Source organism: Solanum stenotomum, chromosome 5 (genome assembly GCF_019186545.1).
Source record: "Solanum stenotomum isolate F172 chromosome 5, ASM1918654v1, whole genome shotgun sequence".
In the NCBI taxonomy this organism is placed as follows: domain Eukaryota; kingdom Viridiplantae; phylum Streptophyta; class Magnoliopsida; order Solanales; family Solanaceae; genus Solanum; species Solanum stenotomum.
Window position 1 is genome coordinate 4,298,639 of NC_064286.1, and position 18,550 is coordinate 4,317,188.

Consider the following 18,550-nt stretch of genomic DNA (forward strand, 5'->3'; position numbering starts at 1 on the left):
AGTCAAAAATATTATTTTTTCTTGATTTGTAAAAATAATAAATAAAAAAAGATAAGTAAAAAATCAAAATGAACAAGTAAAAAAAAATATGGAGTAGATAAAAATTGAAGAATTAATAAGGAATATTTATTTTTTCTTATCACAACAACGAAAAAAGAACAGAGGAAGTATGATTCAGTTAGTTCCAAAAGGAAAAAATAACACATCTCTGTATTTAATACTAACAATTTAATTTTGAAATTTTCATTTTATCTTTAATAACATAAGTTATAAATATTTAAGCAAAATAAATAAATTTATAAATAACTTATACTCTATTAAACCATAAATTTTCTTGAATTCTGTGCCAACCAATTTTACATTATTTTTGACCAAATGGTGAGGACTTGTCTTAAAAGTCACACATGCCATACAGTCTATTTAAACCTTAATTTTCTTCTAATAAAAGCAAATTTTAGGTCCATTTTCATAAGAAAAATCCAACCTTTTCCCCTTTTCCTTTATCTTGATTTTAATCTAATCAAGAATGCAAAAATCCCATTTTTCATCAATGGAGAAAGTGAATTTCAGAACCAAAATCATTAGCAGACACCTAAATCAAGAAACCCCATCACCCAATTTGTTGCTCCAATCCATCCCATGTCTCAGCTACAACCCACCTGAGCTTTCAGAGCCCTTAGCCATTTTTGACACAAAAGAGATGAGAAAGCTCATGGATGGTCATAATCTTGTGGAAAAGGACTGGCTTTTTGGTTTAATGTTACAGAGCAATCTGTTTAACCCTATTGAAAGAGGTGGCAAAGTTTTTGTTTCACCTGATTACAATCAATCTAAAGAACAACAAAGGGAAATCACCATGAAGAGAATTGGATACCTTCTTGAACATGGGGTTTTTAAGAAATGGCTGACTGGTAAAGGGCCTGAAGATGAGTTGAGGAAAATAGGTCTCTTGGATTGTCTTGGCATCTATGATCATTCACTTGCCATCAAAGTTGGAGTCCATTTTTTCCTATGGTATGTTCTTTTTACTTTATCCATTGGTTATGTAGAATAACATATAATTTATTGAGAACTGCATTCTAAAAGCTAGCTATTTAGATAGGAGAGCCCAAGATGGTATAAATTTCATATTAATATGTTGCAATACAAGTACCTACCTTTTAGTGGACCATAGCAAACTACCAAACTCGGTCCACCACGAGTAGATAACTTTGTATATAAGATGCTTAATTAAATAGTGTGTTTAAATACGAATGTATAAATTAAGTGGTGTAAATACTTTTAAAAATAGACATAGAATGTAATTCTCCGTAAAATAATGTTGACATTTATCCCATGATTATTAATCACCTACCCCACCAGCCAACCAATCTTGAATTTTCAACATTTCTAACAGTAGAAAATTCAGTCTCACTAGCACTTTTTTGATTTCTCATACAAAATCAAGCATCACTTTAAAACTCTGAATAATGAAAAAATCCAATCTTTTGTGTTCTTCAATGGAGAAAGTGAATTTCAGAACTAAAGTTCTCAGCAGACACCTAAAACAAGAAACCCCAACACTCAATGTTATACCATGTCTCAGCTACAATCCACCTGAGCTTTCAGAGCCAGCTGCTGTTTTTGACATTAAAGAGATGAGAAAGCTCATGGATGGTCACAATTTGGAGGAAAGGGACTGGTTTTTTGGTCTGATATTACAGAGCAAACTTTTTAACCCTGTAAAAAGGGGTGGAAAAGTGTTTCTTTCACCTGATTATAGTCAATCTAAGGAACAGCAAAGGGAAATTACCATGAGGAGGATTGAGTACCTTGTTGAACATAGGTTTTCCAAGAATTGGCTGACTGTTAAAGTGCCTGAAGATGAGTTGAGGAAATTGGCTCTCTTGGATTGTATTTTTATCTTTGATCATTCTCTTTCCATCAAAATGGGTGTCCATTTTCTCCTATGGTATGTTTTTGTCCATTAGTACCTAGTGTGGCAACACTCGACTACCTACTAACCTTTTATTCTAATTTTTGATTTCCATACCTTTATATTTATTAGTAAGTTGAAGTTGAGTCATGTCCTATCTAATCACCTCACCCGGTTAGATTTCTGGTATAGCCAACCTCTTAACACCTTCTTACTGGCGCATCTACGCACCTCCTCTTCACATGCCCCAATCATTTTAGTTTCGCCTTTCTCATCTTGCTTGCCACGAGGGCCGCTCCCACCTTATCCCTTATAACTTCATTTCTAATCATATCTCCTAGGTGTACTCACACATTCATCTGAGTATCCTCATCTCCATTATATTCATCATGGACATTCTTGGTTGGCCAATACTATGTCCCGTATAACAATATCGGTACCACCACTCTGTAGAATTTGCCCTTAAGTCTTGCTAGCACATTCTTATCACAGTACTCCAGATGTGAGCCTCCATTTTGCCTACCCGCGCCAATACGATGCGTGACATCAACATCAATCTCCCCGTTTTCTTGGATTATGAACCCAAGATACTTGAAGCTCCCTTTCTTGGGTTTGATTTGTGCATCGATATTCATTCCACCTTCGCTTCATGCGTTACGTCACTAGTACTCTCTTTTAGTCCTACTTAATCAGAAAACTTTAAGACTCTAGGGTTTGTCTCCAAACTTCTAGCCTATCGTTAACTATACCACACGTTTCATCAATCAATACTATGTCATGAGCACGAACATTCTTGATTGCCTGATTAACTGGTAACAACCTAAGTAGACATTGAATTTTTATGGACAGACATTTCCGTCAGACTTCCAGGGTATCTGCATACCACTGAGCTTTCTTGAAAAGTACATGATTGGATGATTTTTATGTTGGTGGTCAACTATTGCACGAAAAAGATAATTTAAGAATATTATAAGAAGAACCTAAATGGATGAAATTTATTGTAGAGACAATCTTGATTGGTTGGTTGTCGTTGCATAAATTGAATTTCCAGGTTATCAGAATATCATTGAACTTTTTGGTTGATTGATTCAGGGGTGGTGCAATCCAGTTTTTCGGTACCAAACGACATCATGATAAATGGTTGAAGGACACAGAGGATTACGTGGTTAAAGGTTGCTTCTCGATGACAGAGTTGGGGCATGGAAGTAATGTATGTGAAAGTTGTTTAAGTATATATTATATAATTTTAGAAAGTAAAATATTGTCCATTGTTTCTGCAATTCTAACTGATATATTTGCAAGTACTGTTCAGGTTCGAGGTATTGAAACAGTAACAACGTATGATTCAAGCACAGGAGAGTTTGTCATAAATACTCCATGTGAATCAGCTCAGAAGTATTGGATTGGGGGTGCAGCTAATGTAACTATACTTCCTCTCGGAAACAAATTTGGCATGTTTATTTGATTGATGTTTTTTGTTTGTCAACTTGCTAACTCTTGCTTGAGCCTTGGTCTAAATTGATATCATTTCTCTTGACTGTGTTGTAGCATGCAACACATACCATAGTTTTCTCTCAACTCATCATTGACGGGGGAAATCAAGGTGTCCATGCTTTTATCGCTCAGATCAGAGATGAAAATGGAGACATTTGTCCAAACATCCGCATAGCTGATTGTGGTCACAAGATTGGCTTAAATGGTGTTGACAATGGCAGAATTTGGTAGAGAAGAGTTGTACTTGAACTTGGCTTTAAGTGTAGTAAATTGTAGTAAACGTATATGGCTTCATTTTAGCAGTTAGGAGCTAAGCTCTTTGTGAAATCTCATTTTTCAGGTTTGACAATGTCCGGGTACCCAGAGAAAATTTGTTAAATTCAGTGGCGGATGTTTCTCCAGATGGGAAATATCTTACTGCTATCAAGGATCTTGACCAGGTAAACTTAATTCGTTTAAGGCAATGATTCCCAATTATTTTGTTGTGCTTGATTAATGCAAGTCTTTTCTAAGGAAGCATAATAAGGATAATTTTTATCTATTAGTGATTCTTTACGGTTTGCCGGAGAAAACAGCCTCTGGCAGAAATGCAAGGTAAGACTGCGTCCAATAGGCCCTTGTGGTTGGCCCTTCCCCAGACCTTGCGCATAGTAGGAGCTTAGTACAGGAGCTGCCCTTTTTCTAGTGATTCTTTAGGATCATAGGAGATTGTTACAGTTTTGACAGTTCGTCAAGAAACATTGTTGAGGATAATGCTTACTGGATTTTGACAATTTGTTCCCAGAGATTTGCAGCATTTTTGTCCCCTTTGACATCTGGCCGTGTGACAATTGCAGTTAGTGCAGTTTACTCCGCAAAGGTATGACAAGCAACAGTTGCTTCTACACACGTATTTTATTTACCACTCATAGTATTTTTCTGGCATCTCATTTTTCTGTTCATGATGCTTTATCAGATTGGTTTGGCAACTGCGATAAGATACTCGCTGACAAGAAGAGCGTTTTCAGTTACTCCTAATGGACCAGAAGTTCTTATACTTGATTACCCAAGTCATCAACGGCGACTTCTTCCTCTTCTTGCAAAAACGTAAATGCTCACTGAAATGCACTATATTTTATCCTACCATGCATTCTTTCCTTCATGCTCTTTGTATTATTATTCTTCGTTTATGATTTCCCCCCTTTATTTTGTTTTTTTCGACAGTGATACATCGATAAAATAACCAAAAACTTTTGTTGTTTTCTCTTTTAAATTGAAGTATGTTTAGCCTTTCAAATGTCCATTTTGTCGCTCCGTAGTTAACTTTCTGGTTGTAAGTATGTATAGAAACTCTTCTATGCCTGCTAGTTGAAACTTGTTTTTATAATAAATAAGCCTTTTGAGAATGTGTTTGTTGTGAATCTTTTGGGAAGGATCGATTTACAGGGCGATATATAAGTCAGCTCGTTAAAGGGAGGCTGAAACCTTAGAATTCATTAAAAGAGAATTCCGATCTCTTCAGCTCTTCAAAGGTAGACTGAACCCTTAGAGTTCAATGGAAGAGAGAACTCTAATCTCCTGTTTTTTGCTGAATTATGACCTACTGATTTATTCATCAAAAGCCCCCTTTAAATAGGAGTCTTATTACATTAATAGGAAGTCTAACTCTTNTTTACAGGGCGATATATAAGTCAGCTCATTAAAGGGAGGCTGAAACCTTAGAATTCATTAAAAGAGAACTCCGATCTCTTCAGCTCTTCAAAGGGAGACTGAACCCTTAGAGTTCAATGGAAGAGAGAACTCTAATCTCCTGTTTTTTGCTGAATTATGACTTACTGATTTATTCATCAAAAGCCCCTTTAAATAGGAGTCTTATTACATCAATAGGAAGTCTAACTCTTATGGAAGTAGGCGACTATAATCCTAGTCCAAACTAATAACTATAACTTAACCTAATCCTTATGAAACTCTGAAACATAAATCCTATTCTAGAATAATAAATAAAGCAACTAAAAATATAATTAAATACTTAAATTAATGACTTCCAACGCATCCCTAACAGTGTTCCAATTTTTTTCCTTTACTAATTTGTCATGTTTTTCTTGTAGTATGTCCTCAGAGTCACTTAAGGTAGATCAACACCTCCCACTTCCTCGGGGCCAATTGTTTTCTATTTTCAGCTACTGTACTTCTGTAATGTTATCATCATGTTTTTTCTATCTTCAGCTACTGTACTTCTACAATCTTATCATCATTTGTTAAAACCAACCATGCAGTCTGCCATTTTGGCACTCTTCTACATATCATAAATTGTCAATTATGTCGGTATAATTTTATGGTCTCCCCAGTTAATTGACTCAACTGTGACTCTTCGCAGATATGCTATTAGCTTTGCTGCTAACCACTTGAAAATGATGTACGTCAAGAGGACACCTGAGATGAACAAAGTAATTCATGTTGTTTCAAGTGCATTCAAAGCTACTGCAAGTTGGCATAACATGCGAACTCTTCAGGTAGTATGCACAGGAAGAACTTGGATTATTAACGATTAGCTTTCTTCCGAACTGTATAAGATTCTTTAAATATTGAATCAGGAATGTCGTGAAGCCTGTGGAGGCCAAGGGTTGAAGACCGAAAATAGGATTGGCCAGCTAAAAGGTGAATATGACGTGCAGTCTACTTTCGAGGGTGACAACAATGTTCTTATGCAACAGGTATGGTAAAAAAAAGTTTTTTTTTTATGAAGTATAGTACATATGTAGGTCATTGAGTAGGGTAGAAGGTTAGTAGACAACCGATGTTTTCACACTTTGTGTGGGAGAGGTAGGGAGTTAGCTTCCTCCTCTCTTTATTAGAATATTAGTAGTATTATTTAGTAGTTGCATAGTCTCTTATTCTTCGATGTGTATTAGTATCTGCTTGCTGCATTTAGTTTGTACCTTGCTATTTTACTGTCATTTTCTCTTGCAATCCTGCTTCAAAAACTTCCCTTTTGAGCCGAGGGTCTATCAGAAATAACCTCTCTACCCCACAAAGGTAGAGGTAAGGTCTACATACATCCTACCCTTCCAAACCCCACTTGTGGGGTTACACTGGGTATGGCTTTGTAGTACATATGTAGTTTCTTCTGACTCGGATAAAAATGAAAAAGTAACGTTTTCTTCCGTGATTCTTTTGTAAAAAGAATTTGTAACACTCTCAAGAGCATGCATGGTTCTTTGGGTCGAAAGTTGATAGGATCGTAGATTTTTGCAGCAGCATTAGGTGAAAAGAGATATTTCATCATCTTGTAGCAATAGGAGTCATTCTGCATTAACCTACTACTCTACACGGCACACACACGTGATTGATGATCTCTTTGCATAGTCACTAGGTAACTTTGTTGTTCGATGGAAAAATTGTAATGGCAGGTAAGTAAGGCACTTTTTGGGGAATATGTGGCAGCCAAAAGGAGTAAGAAACCGTTCAAAGGATTGGGATTAGAACACATGAACACCTCTCATCCCGTCATACCTTCACAACTTACAAGTTCTACAATGAGGCAAGCCCAGTTCCAGGTAACAAAGCTTTTGTTTCTTTTTTCATTTTAGATGAATCATTTATCAGGTCAGGAGTTCTGATTGCCTTTATTCCAGAACGACATATTCTGCCTACGGGAACGAGACCTGTTGGAACGTTTTGCTGCTGAAGTTTCGCAATGCCAGGCACAGGGAAAAAGCAAAGAATATGCTTTTACTTTGGTAAGCCATACTCTTCATTTTTATTCTTCTCTTATTCAGCTTGTATTGGGTGCTTGCATATAACAAATCAATGTTTCTCCCTCGACAGAATTATCAGCTTGCTGAAGACCTGGGGAGAGCCTTCTCAGACCGAGCAGTTCTCCATACTTTCCTCGACGCAGAGGCATTCGTCACATCTGGCCCCCTTAAGGTACTAACAAATGTCTGTCAGATCATTTTTATAGTCGTTAGACACAACTATTTAACTTAAGAGGGGTAGGTGCAGTGGACAAAGTCATGAAACGTCTCGCTGCCAGGAAATAATCAGCATGTTTGACCTTTGCATGCGTAATGAGAATATGATAATTGAGTTTTCTAATGTTGTGTATGTTAGTATCAAAACCGTGCCGTGAATTCTCTTGCAGAACGTTTTGGATCTTGTCAGATCGATGTATGTTCTGGTCACCCTAGAAGAGGATGCTGCATTCCTCCGATATGGATACCTGTCGATGGACAATGCTGCAATAGTGAGAAAAGAAGTTGCCAAGCTATGCAGTGAACTAAGGCCACATGCACTTTCCTTGGTCAGTTCCTTCGGCTNNCTTTGCATGCGTAATGAGAATATGATAATTGAGTTTTCTAATGTTGTGTATGTTAATATCAAAACCGTGCCGTGAATTCTCTTGCAGAACGTTTTGGATCTCGTCAGATCGATGTATGTTCTGGTCACCCTAGAAGAGGATGCTGCATTCCTCCGATATGGATACCTGTCGATGGACAATGCTGCAATAGTGAGAAAAGAAGTTGCCAAGCTATGCAGTGAACTAAGGCCACATGCACTTTCCTTGGTCAGTTCCTTCGGCTTACCTGACGCCTTCTTGGGCCCGATAGCTTTCAATTGGGTTGAAGCCAATGCTTGGTCTTCTGAACAAAACTAGCTCGTCGTAGATTACTAGTTACTACATAGATTAAAAAGATATCACAACATGGCTTGTTGTTGCAACTTATGTGCTTGCCATGAATAATCAATAGGCTATTTACCATTGTTCTTTCTCAAAAAATAAGTACATTTCACCTTTTATCTTTAATCATGAAAGGACAGATTGTTTTACTCATAGAAAGTATAGATGCTCTGTCTGTGACTGTGTGTGTAGATTCTCATTAAGATATCATGACATTTGATCAGGGACAGAGTTATAGTTCTGCTTACGAGTTTGGTAAAACTCTGTTCGTGTGAACCATGTAAATTGTCCTTTCTAGAATCTAGAACTCATAAGTTATAAACTTAAAATCCTAGCTGAGTTGCGTCGGCCTTGTTAATACCATGGAGCAAAATCAGTGAATTGATGTCTCTGTAGTGGTCATTGCAGTACAACAAATAACAAATAAGATAATTTCATATTTCAGAGCCAATTTATGGCTTAAATATTTGGGGATATTTTTTCCAAATCGATTTATTTTCCTCTAATTCAAGGAAAGTGACTTCTATACATAGAAGTAAGGAAAACATTTTTCAAACTCTCTTTCAACCTCCCCATTCTCGATCCGAGACTCGAGTTTTGACTCTTGAACCAGATCTATTGTCATATTATTTGTTTAGATTATACTTAATGTTTTTGGAACAATATTATTTTTTTGTAATTGCCAACAACAATAACAACCCAGTGAGACCTACAAGGGAACGTCTTGTGGAGGTAGAAATGTTATTTTCAAAAGACGTTTCAAATTCAAGTAAAAGAAGAAGCATATAGTTAATAAAAAAAGTGTTGTAAAGTCTACAAGAAAGAAACAATAACAACAAAATAATATGATAATCGAAACACAATAAACAATAATATGCAAGACCTACAAGGGAACGTCTAGTACTACGACAGGTACTAACAAGCCTAAACCTTCGCAAGGCAAGACAACACTTTACCCCTACTAATCTTCTCCCCTTATACGCGATCTCCACTCTTTCATATCTAGAGTCATGCCCTTAATAATATGAAGTTACCATGTTATGTCTAATCATCTTTCTTCAATATTTTTTCAGCCTACTTTTACCTCTACGTTTACGCCTTACAACAACCTCTTGCAACTCCTTACTAGGACATCAACGTAATGCATCCTATTCACATGACCATACTATCTCAGTCTTGCTTTCCTCATCCAGAGGCGTATCCAGGAATTCATCAAGATGGGTGCACGAATACGAAAAAATGCATCTTAAATATAAATTTGATAAGTTTGACTTTTAGGTTCTTAATATGAACCATTAAATTTTAAAAATTATAGGTCCAAAATATATAATACTATTAGTTTTAAATTTTAATACACACATTTGATTTAATTATATAAAAATCTTATAGTGCAAGTTTTTTAGGAACTTCCAATGTAAGGCACTTGAAAGTTTTGAAAGATTAAAGGAAAAAAAACAAAAGAAAAATTAGTTAAAACGTCAAAAGTATAATCGATAACCACTTGGGGAGGTGTTACTCAAAAGGACAAGATAGATATAAGACTTAAATTTTTATCCTTACTTAAAGAGGTGCACTCAATCATTATTGTATTATTATATGATACTTTAAATGTGGGTTCACACATCTATATTTAAATATTTTTTAAAAATATAACACTATTATATATGATTTAGAGAGGGAAGCATGGGTTCACGTGAACCCACGACACCCCCTCTAAATACGCCCCTGTCCTCATCTAGTCCACCACGGAGGTCACTCCCTCCTTCTCTCACGTAACCTCATTCCTAATCTTGTCGCTCTTAGTACGCAAACATATCTATCACAACATCTTCATAACCGCAACATGCTTCTTCTAAGGGTAGCAGATCTTCAGAATTGCTAGTAGGGGCAAGTGTAGTGTTGGAGTTATAAGTTCATTCGAGTCCAGAAACATTAATTCAAATCATGTATATGTGATTAATATTTATTTTTTTGACTAAATAATTATAAATTTTAAATAATCGATAGAATTTCGAACTCAAACTCACAAAGTTCAAATAAAAGAAAAATTAATCTAGTCACATCTCACTCTCAAATTGGTGAGGATGACTATATGAAATATGAATCCTCTGTATTCATTTTATATAGTTCTAATCCTCCAATCACAATAAAGTTATGTCTATTGATACAAGGATCGACTATCTAAATCTTCGCTTCTCAAATAATTAAAAGCAAGACATTTAGGGTTAATATCTTTAATGGTTATTCGGATTGATGAAATAACATAACAAAATAACGAAAAATGATATCTAGGAATAAATTCCATGGAGACATAGAAAAAAGAGACTATTAATTTTTGGAAAAATATTAATTATTGCACCTGAAAAACTCTGATTTTGGTGCTCCTTTTGGTAGTTGGGGATTTATTCTGGTAGTTTGGATAATTAATTGCATTGTTTTTTAAGTTTTTTTTTTTTTTCAACTAGTGTCTGATAACTGCACTAATGTCTGAAGCCCGACTATATCTAGATTTGTATTGCGTATGGCCTTATTCGGGGGGGGGGGGGAATGCTTCCTAGTTCCTACTAAGAATTTTTCCATATCCAAGGCTCAAACTCGACTCTTCTGATTAAATAAGGAGCAACTTTATTCACTACATCACATTTTGTGGTGGTTTATTAAGTATTTTGGGTCACATTGAAATGTCATAATGTGTGTATTTAAGGGTAGTAAAGTTAGTAGGTGAGTTGGTGTTGGCGTGTTGCTGATAAGGGTATTAAAATGTTCTTGGGAAAATTGATGCAATATAATATGTCAATGATATAGTTCGATCGATTATTAAATTATATCGTATAATTTTTCAAGTTTATTGTGTATAAATAAATTTAAATTTTTCATAACCATCATGATCATTTCGATTACTCTTCTAATTTGATAAATTTTCAATAAAATCTTTTCTTCAAATAATCTTATCTAAGAGCTAGGCATATTGTTATTAGAATGTACGATTTCTCATATAAAATAATAATAAACTTTAATATAATTAAAATGTACGATTGTCCTTCGGGATGGCTCAGTTGGTTTGGAGGGTGGTTATCCACATGGATGACCCGGGATCGATCCCTCCTCAATGCTTGCCTAGTGCGGTTTACATCTCCTGTGTGGTTTACATGCTATTACACAATGGGGGGTTTATCCAGTGCGCACAAAGTGCTCACCCGAAGAGCAGAGGCTGTGACAAAGGTTATAGTGATTGCGGGTTATCCTGGGGTTTCAAAAAAAAATGCACGATCCTCTTGAACACGTGCAACTAATATGATTAATCTCCCATCCTTTTTTTTTATTGAATTAATCGGTCTAGTGAATATTGAATGTATACGAATGAAATTAGGTGTATATGACTGAAATTAGATGGTTTTATTTTTCAATTTTTCTGACTTATTCCTAAGAAACTATCTATATTATATATTAATTATATCAAGTAGATTCGTTGAGAACTTGTTTATGTAAACTATGCTTCCTTCCAAAATTAATTGGGATCAATTTATTCTGTAATTATTGAATTATGATCAGATATTATTAAATTCAATATTTTTGACGGGCTTGATCAGTGTTTTAAAAGACTCTGTTGGGACTTGTCTCGGGGATCGTTCTGGGTGGGGCTTTAGCAAAACGCCCCGAGACTCTAGTGTGAGGCTTAGTTCTGTAAGATTTACACCATAAGCGCCCGACTATACACCCTAAGCACGCCCAACACTCAAATCTTGGGGCTCGCCTAACATATCTTACATAAATTATGTGTTAAAATCTTTAATTAAAATTGTTGACCCTCATAATTCTTGAATAAATGAATGATACTTAATAATTTTTTTCTCTATAGAGATAAGAAGATTGAGAGTAACTCAAATTCAAGTTATAGTATTGCATCTTTACTATTTGGTAACACTGTGAAGGTGATTATATATTACGTAACATTTATTTTAAAAATACGTAGCAAAATTTTACATTTTCACTTATTATTGGTCTCATGGTTTTGTCATATGTCTCAAAATTATCATACTTTATTTAGTTATTTGGAAGTAATTTTATTTTATTCATGATGGAGTGATGTTTTAAGTATAATACTAGTAAGTTTTATTGATTATTTTCTTTTAGGGGGGGTAAATTGTATAGTATGATAGATTTTTTTTTTTTTTTTTTTATAGAAACAATGATTCTTTTATTATTAGAAAGTTAAGATATTAGATTATTTATACCTATATATATTATCATGTTAGAAGTTTTATTTTCTATGAGTTTCTTTTATCATGTTTGTAATTATTTCAAACTGTTGATGTGTTTTTATAATTTTGTGTATTATATTACTATACCTATTAAGGGCCCGTTTGGCCATAGATTTCCCAAGTAAAATTTGGGATTTTTTTTGGCAAATAGTATTTGTCCATACAATTTGTCATTATTTGACAAATATTTGTGGCAAATAACCCAAATTTCCAAATACTAGAAAAAACTAGAATTTGAGCCAAATCTCGTTATTTGGGAGCTTTTAAAAATTCAAATTCTACATCAAACTTTTATCCTTTACAGAAACATCCTCTATAGTAGTTGTTTGCGTTGTATTACATAATTTTTTACGTGAACATCAAAGCAATGATGGAATATTCAGTGAATATGAAAGTGATAATATGGTTGTTGATGAAAATGACGAACAATCGACTCAGGGTAATAAAGTCAGATCCTTCATCTACTTCACGATGTATGAAATGATGCTTGTTGCACTCACTCCGAACTACCATATTGGACATGGACAACTTACCATCACCATGAGTTGGAGCTTAATTGTTAATAGAAGTCAAATATATCATGATTCATACAATAATATAACACTATCTCAATTATTATTATTATTATTAGTAGTAGTAGTAGTTTCATTCGTACTAAATATATGGGTTATGGTCGACAAAATGATCAGAATGATCCTTATAGGATCAGAATATTTTAATCCTTTATTAACAGGTAATTGAAATAGTTTTTAATCTATAAAAAATGATTATTCTAGTTTTTTTTATATCTATCACGTAATTAAAGATAGCAAAATGATTTTTTCTTCTTATCATATAAAAGATTCTCAACAGTTTCACTCTCATTTTTCTTTTAATGTTTTTATATGTTTTCATATCGTGAATCCCTAGTTACATTTGATAAAAAATAAAGAGTAACTTATCGAAATGGCTATATTTATATGGTTATTAAAGTTTAATAGCTATAAATATGTCATTTATAAAAAATGACTATAATTTATGTCTATTTCTCACTGTATTCTTGTATATGTTTTTTAATCTTTATACATTAATACAGTTTTAATTATAATGAACTAAATAAGACATTTTTCTATTATCATAACGGACTGATCCTTATATTACGCCCATAAAACTCTCAAAGTTTCATTTCATTATTAAATTAACAACTAATAATTACCTATTGAAGGCATATCCGAATGAATTCTATTCCTTTTAACGAAAATTGGGACACATCATACTCCATTCTCCAGTTATATATTTTAGAATACTAGTATACATAGATAGTTATATTGTTATATAAATACAAGTTGACCTAGTGATTTGTGAATATAAATATATTTGGATACATAAGTACTCTATTCAATTTGAAAAGTTGATTAGGATATACAAATATAATTAGATATATTAATATTTTATTTTTATAAACAAATATTTGAGTTAACACTAAGCCTCAGTATTACATGAAAAAATTGACCAAAAAGAGATTGATGTAGGGGTGTGCACTATTCGGATTAAACCGAATAACCAAACCAAATCAAACCGAATTTTTATTTGGATTAGCTTTTTGGTTTTTCGGATTGGTTTTGGATTAATAAATTACTTTATTTGGTTTTTTGGTTTGGTTTTGGATTTTAAAAAATAAAAACCAAAAAAAACCGAATTTTATATATATATAATGTTTTGGTTTAGAATTAAGTTGGAGTTAACCACTTTTGTCCCTTTTTGGTTATTGTCTTTCATGAAGATTACGTTTATATTTTATGTTTGAATTACATCTATAATAGGTATACTTATAAGTATTGTGTTTTAAGTTTTACTTATGATTTATATTAGAAAGAATATTTAAGGGATTAAATATTATTACTTTGGTTATATATGTTATTAATTATTGACATAAAACAAATAACCAAACCGAAAAAAGCCGAACCGAATAGAGGAAAACCAAACCAAACCAAATTTATTTTGGATCGGATTGGGTTACACTTTTACAAAACCAAAAACCGAAAATCCAAACCGAATAGTGTAAAACCAAACCGAAAAACCGAATGCACACCCCTAGATTGATGTTTGTTAGTTTTTTCAATTTTTTGTACAACTGAATACTTGTACACTTTGATACCTACATGCACGTTGTATTATTTTTCATTTTACTTGTTTCTAGATTGTCAAATGCATCCATCTTTTGTTTAACAACAATGTATTCATATATATACTATATTAATTTTTTGTTTAACAACAATGTATCCATTTTTCAAATTATTGTGTTCATATAATAAATTGTTATATTTTACCTTGTTTGATAGATTAATACATTATGTTTTTACAAGTACTTGTATCCTCAATATATTAATACTTTAAGTTTATACAAATCACAAATATCGCTCCTAGAATCATGCAAAAGGATTTTGAATTGAACGAAATTTGGGGGGACATATAGAAAATATGTGTTATATATAGAGATATTGATCAAAGAGAATATATTGATGATGGTAACATGGGTAACTGATCACCAAAAAGTGTGCTTAGATATAATTAATTAGGCATGTAATATTAACTTTCCTATTTAATTTATTTATATTAAAGTAATAAAATAATTACTTTTTTCGTACACTAAAAACTACAATTATTATTTGATATATAAACTATTACAATAATCATTTTTTATACATTAAAAATCATTTTGGTACATAGTATACACAACAGACTAAAATAATCTTACTCCCGTTAAATATTATTTTAGTCATTTTCTCAGATATTTGTCCATGCATATTTTTTCATTCACATGAGGTCCAAATTGTATAAGCATCAAGATATTTGAGAATAATAATAAAAAAAACAGGCACTACATATAACATATTTGATTATGTAAAAACCTCATTTCCAAATATTATAAGAGCATTGTGATGTCATTTGTGAAATTTTGTGGAACCGTACAAGATGTGTTCAATTTGAATTTGGACTCTAGAAGGTGTGTTCAATTTCAATTAGAATTCTTGGAGGTTACTCAACTCTAAAACCTATTTTATGCCTATATAAAGGAGATATACTATATGTCTTAAAAGACATCTCAAAATATCCCATAAATCATGGGTATTTTCTAAAGATCAAAATCTCGAATATTCCACAAAAGTCATGGAATATTCATATAGAGGTCAAATCTAAATCATCCTAGTTCGAGAAATACACCACTAACGGCCCTCAAATCATGGATAAATCTTAGAAGACTAGAATCAAGGGAGGAGCAAAATTGTATCCGCATTATTATCAATAAAATATTCATGTTTCTTCAGATTTTATTTGTGTGGTTGTCAGATTTTATTTGTGTGGTTGATTTATTTTCCATATGTTTAAAATTTGTTGCAACCAAATTGGCACGCCCAGTGAAACCAAATTTGCCCTTCATCTCTTCTCTCTTAAATCAAATTTGAAAATCTGAAGCTGCGAAGATGGAAGAATGAGTACTTCAAGCCTCGTCTTTAAGTTTCATCAAGTCTATACTCCGACAAGCCTTGAAGCATGGGGCATTTGTAGACATTGAAATTTTGTGGGACTCCACAAGATGTGTTCAATTTGAATTTGGACTTTAGAAGGTGTGTTCAATTTCAATTAGAATTCTTGGATGTTACTCAACCGTAAACCCTAGTTCATGCCTATATAAAGTGTACTATATTCCCTTATAAGGCATCTCAAAATATCCCATAAATCTTGGACATTTTCTAAAGATCAAAATCTTGAATATTCCACAAAAGTCATGGAATATTCATATAGAGGTCAAATATAAATTATCCTAGTTCGAGAAATACACTACTAACGGCCCTCGAATCATGAATAAATCTTGTAGAATCAAGGGAGGTACATAATTGTACCCGCACTATTATTAATAAAATATTCATGTTTCTTCAGATTTTATTTGTGTGGTTAATTTATTTTCCACATGTTTAAAATTTGTTGCAAACAAATTGGTAAGCCCAGTGGGACCAAATCTGCCATTCATCTCTTCTCTCATAAGTGAAATCTGAAAATCTGAAGCTGCAAAGGTGAAAGAATGAGTACTTCAAGCCTCGTCTTTGAGTTTCATCGAGTCTACACTCCGACAATCCTTGAAACAGGGGGCATTTGTAGACATTGAAATTTTGTGGGACTGTACAAGACATGTTCAATTTGAATTTGGACTATAGAAGGTGTGTTCAGTTTCAATTAGAATTCTTGGAGGTTACTCAACCCTAAACCCTAGTCCATGCCTATATAAAGTGTACTATATTCCCTTAAAAGGCACCTCAAAATATCCCATAAATCTTGGGTATTTTCTAAAGATCAAAATCTCGAATATTCCACAAAAGTCATGGAATATTCATATAGAGCACTACAGGAAAAGTGTGAATTACATGGAGATTTTTTCTAAGGATTAGTATGAAAATCCAAAGGAAACTTATTTTTCTGCAAATTTTCATACTAATCCCCAGGAAAATCCCCATGTAATTCACCCTTTGTTTTGTAGTGGAGGTCAAATATAAATCATTCTAGTTCGAGTAATACGCCATTAATGGCCCTCGAATCATGGATAAATCTTAGGTGAGTAAAATCAAGAGAGAAACAGAACTGTATCCGCACGCAGTAGTATCAATAAAATATTCATGTTTCTTCAGATTTTATTTGTGTGATTTATTTATTTTCCATATGTTTAAAACTAGTTGCATACAACAAGTATTAATGGTTGCTTCTGCGACTCAAAATCGTGACCTATAGATTACACAAGACAATTTTGCCTTTCTCCTTCTCAAATACTTTTTTCACTCTTAACCAAATATCCAGTAGTTCAATCTTTGATATGAATTCACTTTTATTAAGAACGTATTATTAGGTTTTTAAATGAAGGAGTGATGGCGATAAGAGAAAAAGATTGTCGGGTATCCATTATCAGATTTTTTTTTCCTTATCCCATCATCAGATTCGAACAAATATATGATTGATTGATTTTTTAAACTAATAAAAAAAAAAACTTGTAAAGGAACTATGATTTTCTTGAAAACACGCTAGGTTTATTTATTTGTTGGTTATAATTTTCTTACATAAATTTGTAAAATGTCGTGACATAATTAAATTTCTTAAATATTCCTTTAAAACTGTTATAATTTTTCATTTAAACTTTTCAATCGAGAATATTTCTACGAGACACTTAAATTACTATCGCATCATAACTATTGGACACTAAAAACTCAATCTCAAAAACAAATTCAATCCTGATTATATCTAGACGAGGATATTGAAAGAAACAAAAAGTTCATATTGTATTATTGGTCATGGGCTCATTGCCCATATGTCTTTTAACTAAGGAACATACAAAAGTATACACAGCAAATGAGAAGATGAGGTGGAGTGGGGTAGGGGTAGAGGGTGTTTGTCTTTCCTTTTTATTTACTTTTTATTTTAAGTTTGGTGGTTGATAACAGTATTAGAGTCCGATTAAAATAAATTCATGCCAGGTAGATCCCCATTCGAGAGGTAATATTCCTTATTAATGAATTTTTCATATTCAGAATTCGAATCCGAGACTTCTAATTAAATGAGGAGCAACCTCATCCATTGCATCACATCTTTTGATAATGAGGGTATGCCTTAAATTTCAATCTAAGCTTCGGATTTAGATTCAAAGTTTTTGTAATTTGTATTATGAACCAATCTTCTTTTTTTTCGAATTCTTTTAAATTAATAACTTCATAGAAATCAAAATAGTTCCTATATTATAATATTAGTGTGAAAGCGAATCGTTCGGAAATGTATCTTATTTTTTTTTTCATATCAATTTCTTGTTAAAAAGGAACAATTGAAAAGGATAATCATGCTTTGGAAAGACAATCCAAACCTCAAGACTATAAAGATATTAAATTTCTTAAGCACACAATAAATTTTGTTTATTAAATTTTTTATTTGTACATCTTCAGATCTTCTATTTCGAACACAGCAGACAACACTTTTTACCTTTTAATATAAAATTTTTCAGCAAAAATTCGATTATATTAGGAGCTCAATGTGGATATATATCAGTCACGGGTAGAAAGGAAAAACAAACTCATTAACAAGATGATTTATAACTCCATATCTATAAAAAAAAAATCAAAAAAAATATTCTTAAACTTCGTGTCAATCGAACCTGGTATAAAATAATCCAAAGTACCACTTGCTTGGACTTTCAAATAATAA

General features: G+C 32.9%; 1 protein-coding gene across 4 annotated transcripts in view; it reads left to right on the top strand.

Annotated features, from left to right (window-relative positions):
• The first annotated feature begins 484 nt into the window (after positions 1-484).
• LOC125866229 (acyl-coenzyme A oxidase 3, peroxisomal-like) overlaps positions 485-18,550 on the top strand; it is a 287,150-nt gene continuing 269,084 nt past the window's right edge. Inside the window, exons 1-13 of one of the 4 annotated variants that reach the window (XM_049546555.1) lie at positions 485-1,014; positions 3,008-3,125; positions 3,228-3,335; positions 3,464-3,636; positions 3,750-3,849; positions 4,194-4,268; positions 4,365-4,495; positions 5,766-5,901; positions 5,983-6,102; positions 6,799-6,945; positions 7,024-7,128; positions 7,217-7,318; positions 7,797-8,292. In XM_049546555.1, the coding sequence (XP_049402512.1) occupies positions 527-1,014; positions 3,008-3,125; positions 3,228-3,335; positions 3,464-3,636; positions 3,750-3,849; positions 4,194-4,268; positions 4,365-4,495; positions 5,766-5,901; positions 5,983-6,102; positions 6,799-6,945; positions 7,024-7,128; positions 7,217-7,318; positions 7,797-8,045 (2,052 nt within the window). In that variant the 5' untranslated portion in view covers positions 485-526 and the 3' untranslated portion in view covers positions 8,046-8,292. Of the gene's footprint in view, positions 1,015-1,438; positions 1,952-3,007; positions 3,126-3,227; positions 3,336-3,463; positions 3,637-3,749; positions 3,850-4,193; positions 4,269-4,364; positions 4,496-5,765; positions 5,902-5,982; positions 6,103-6,798; positions 6,946-7,023; positions 7,129-7,216; positions 7,319-7,796; positions 8,293-18,550 lie in introns of those variants that run through there. The other 3 variants (XM_049546558.1, XM_049546557.1, XM_049546556.1) reach the window with 3 other exon arrangements.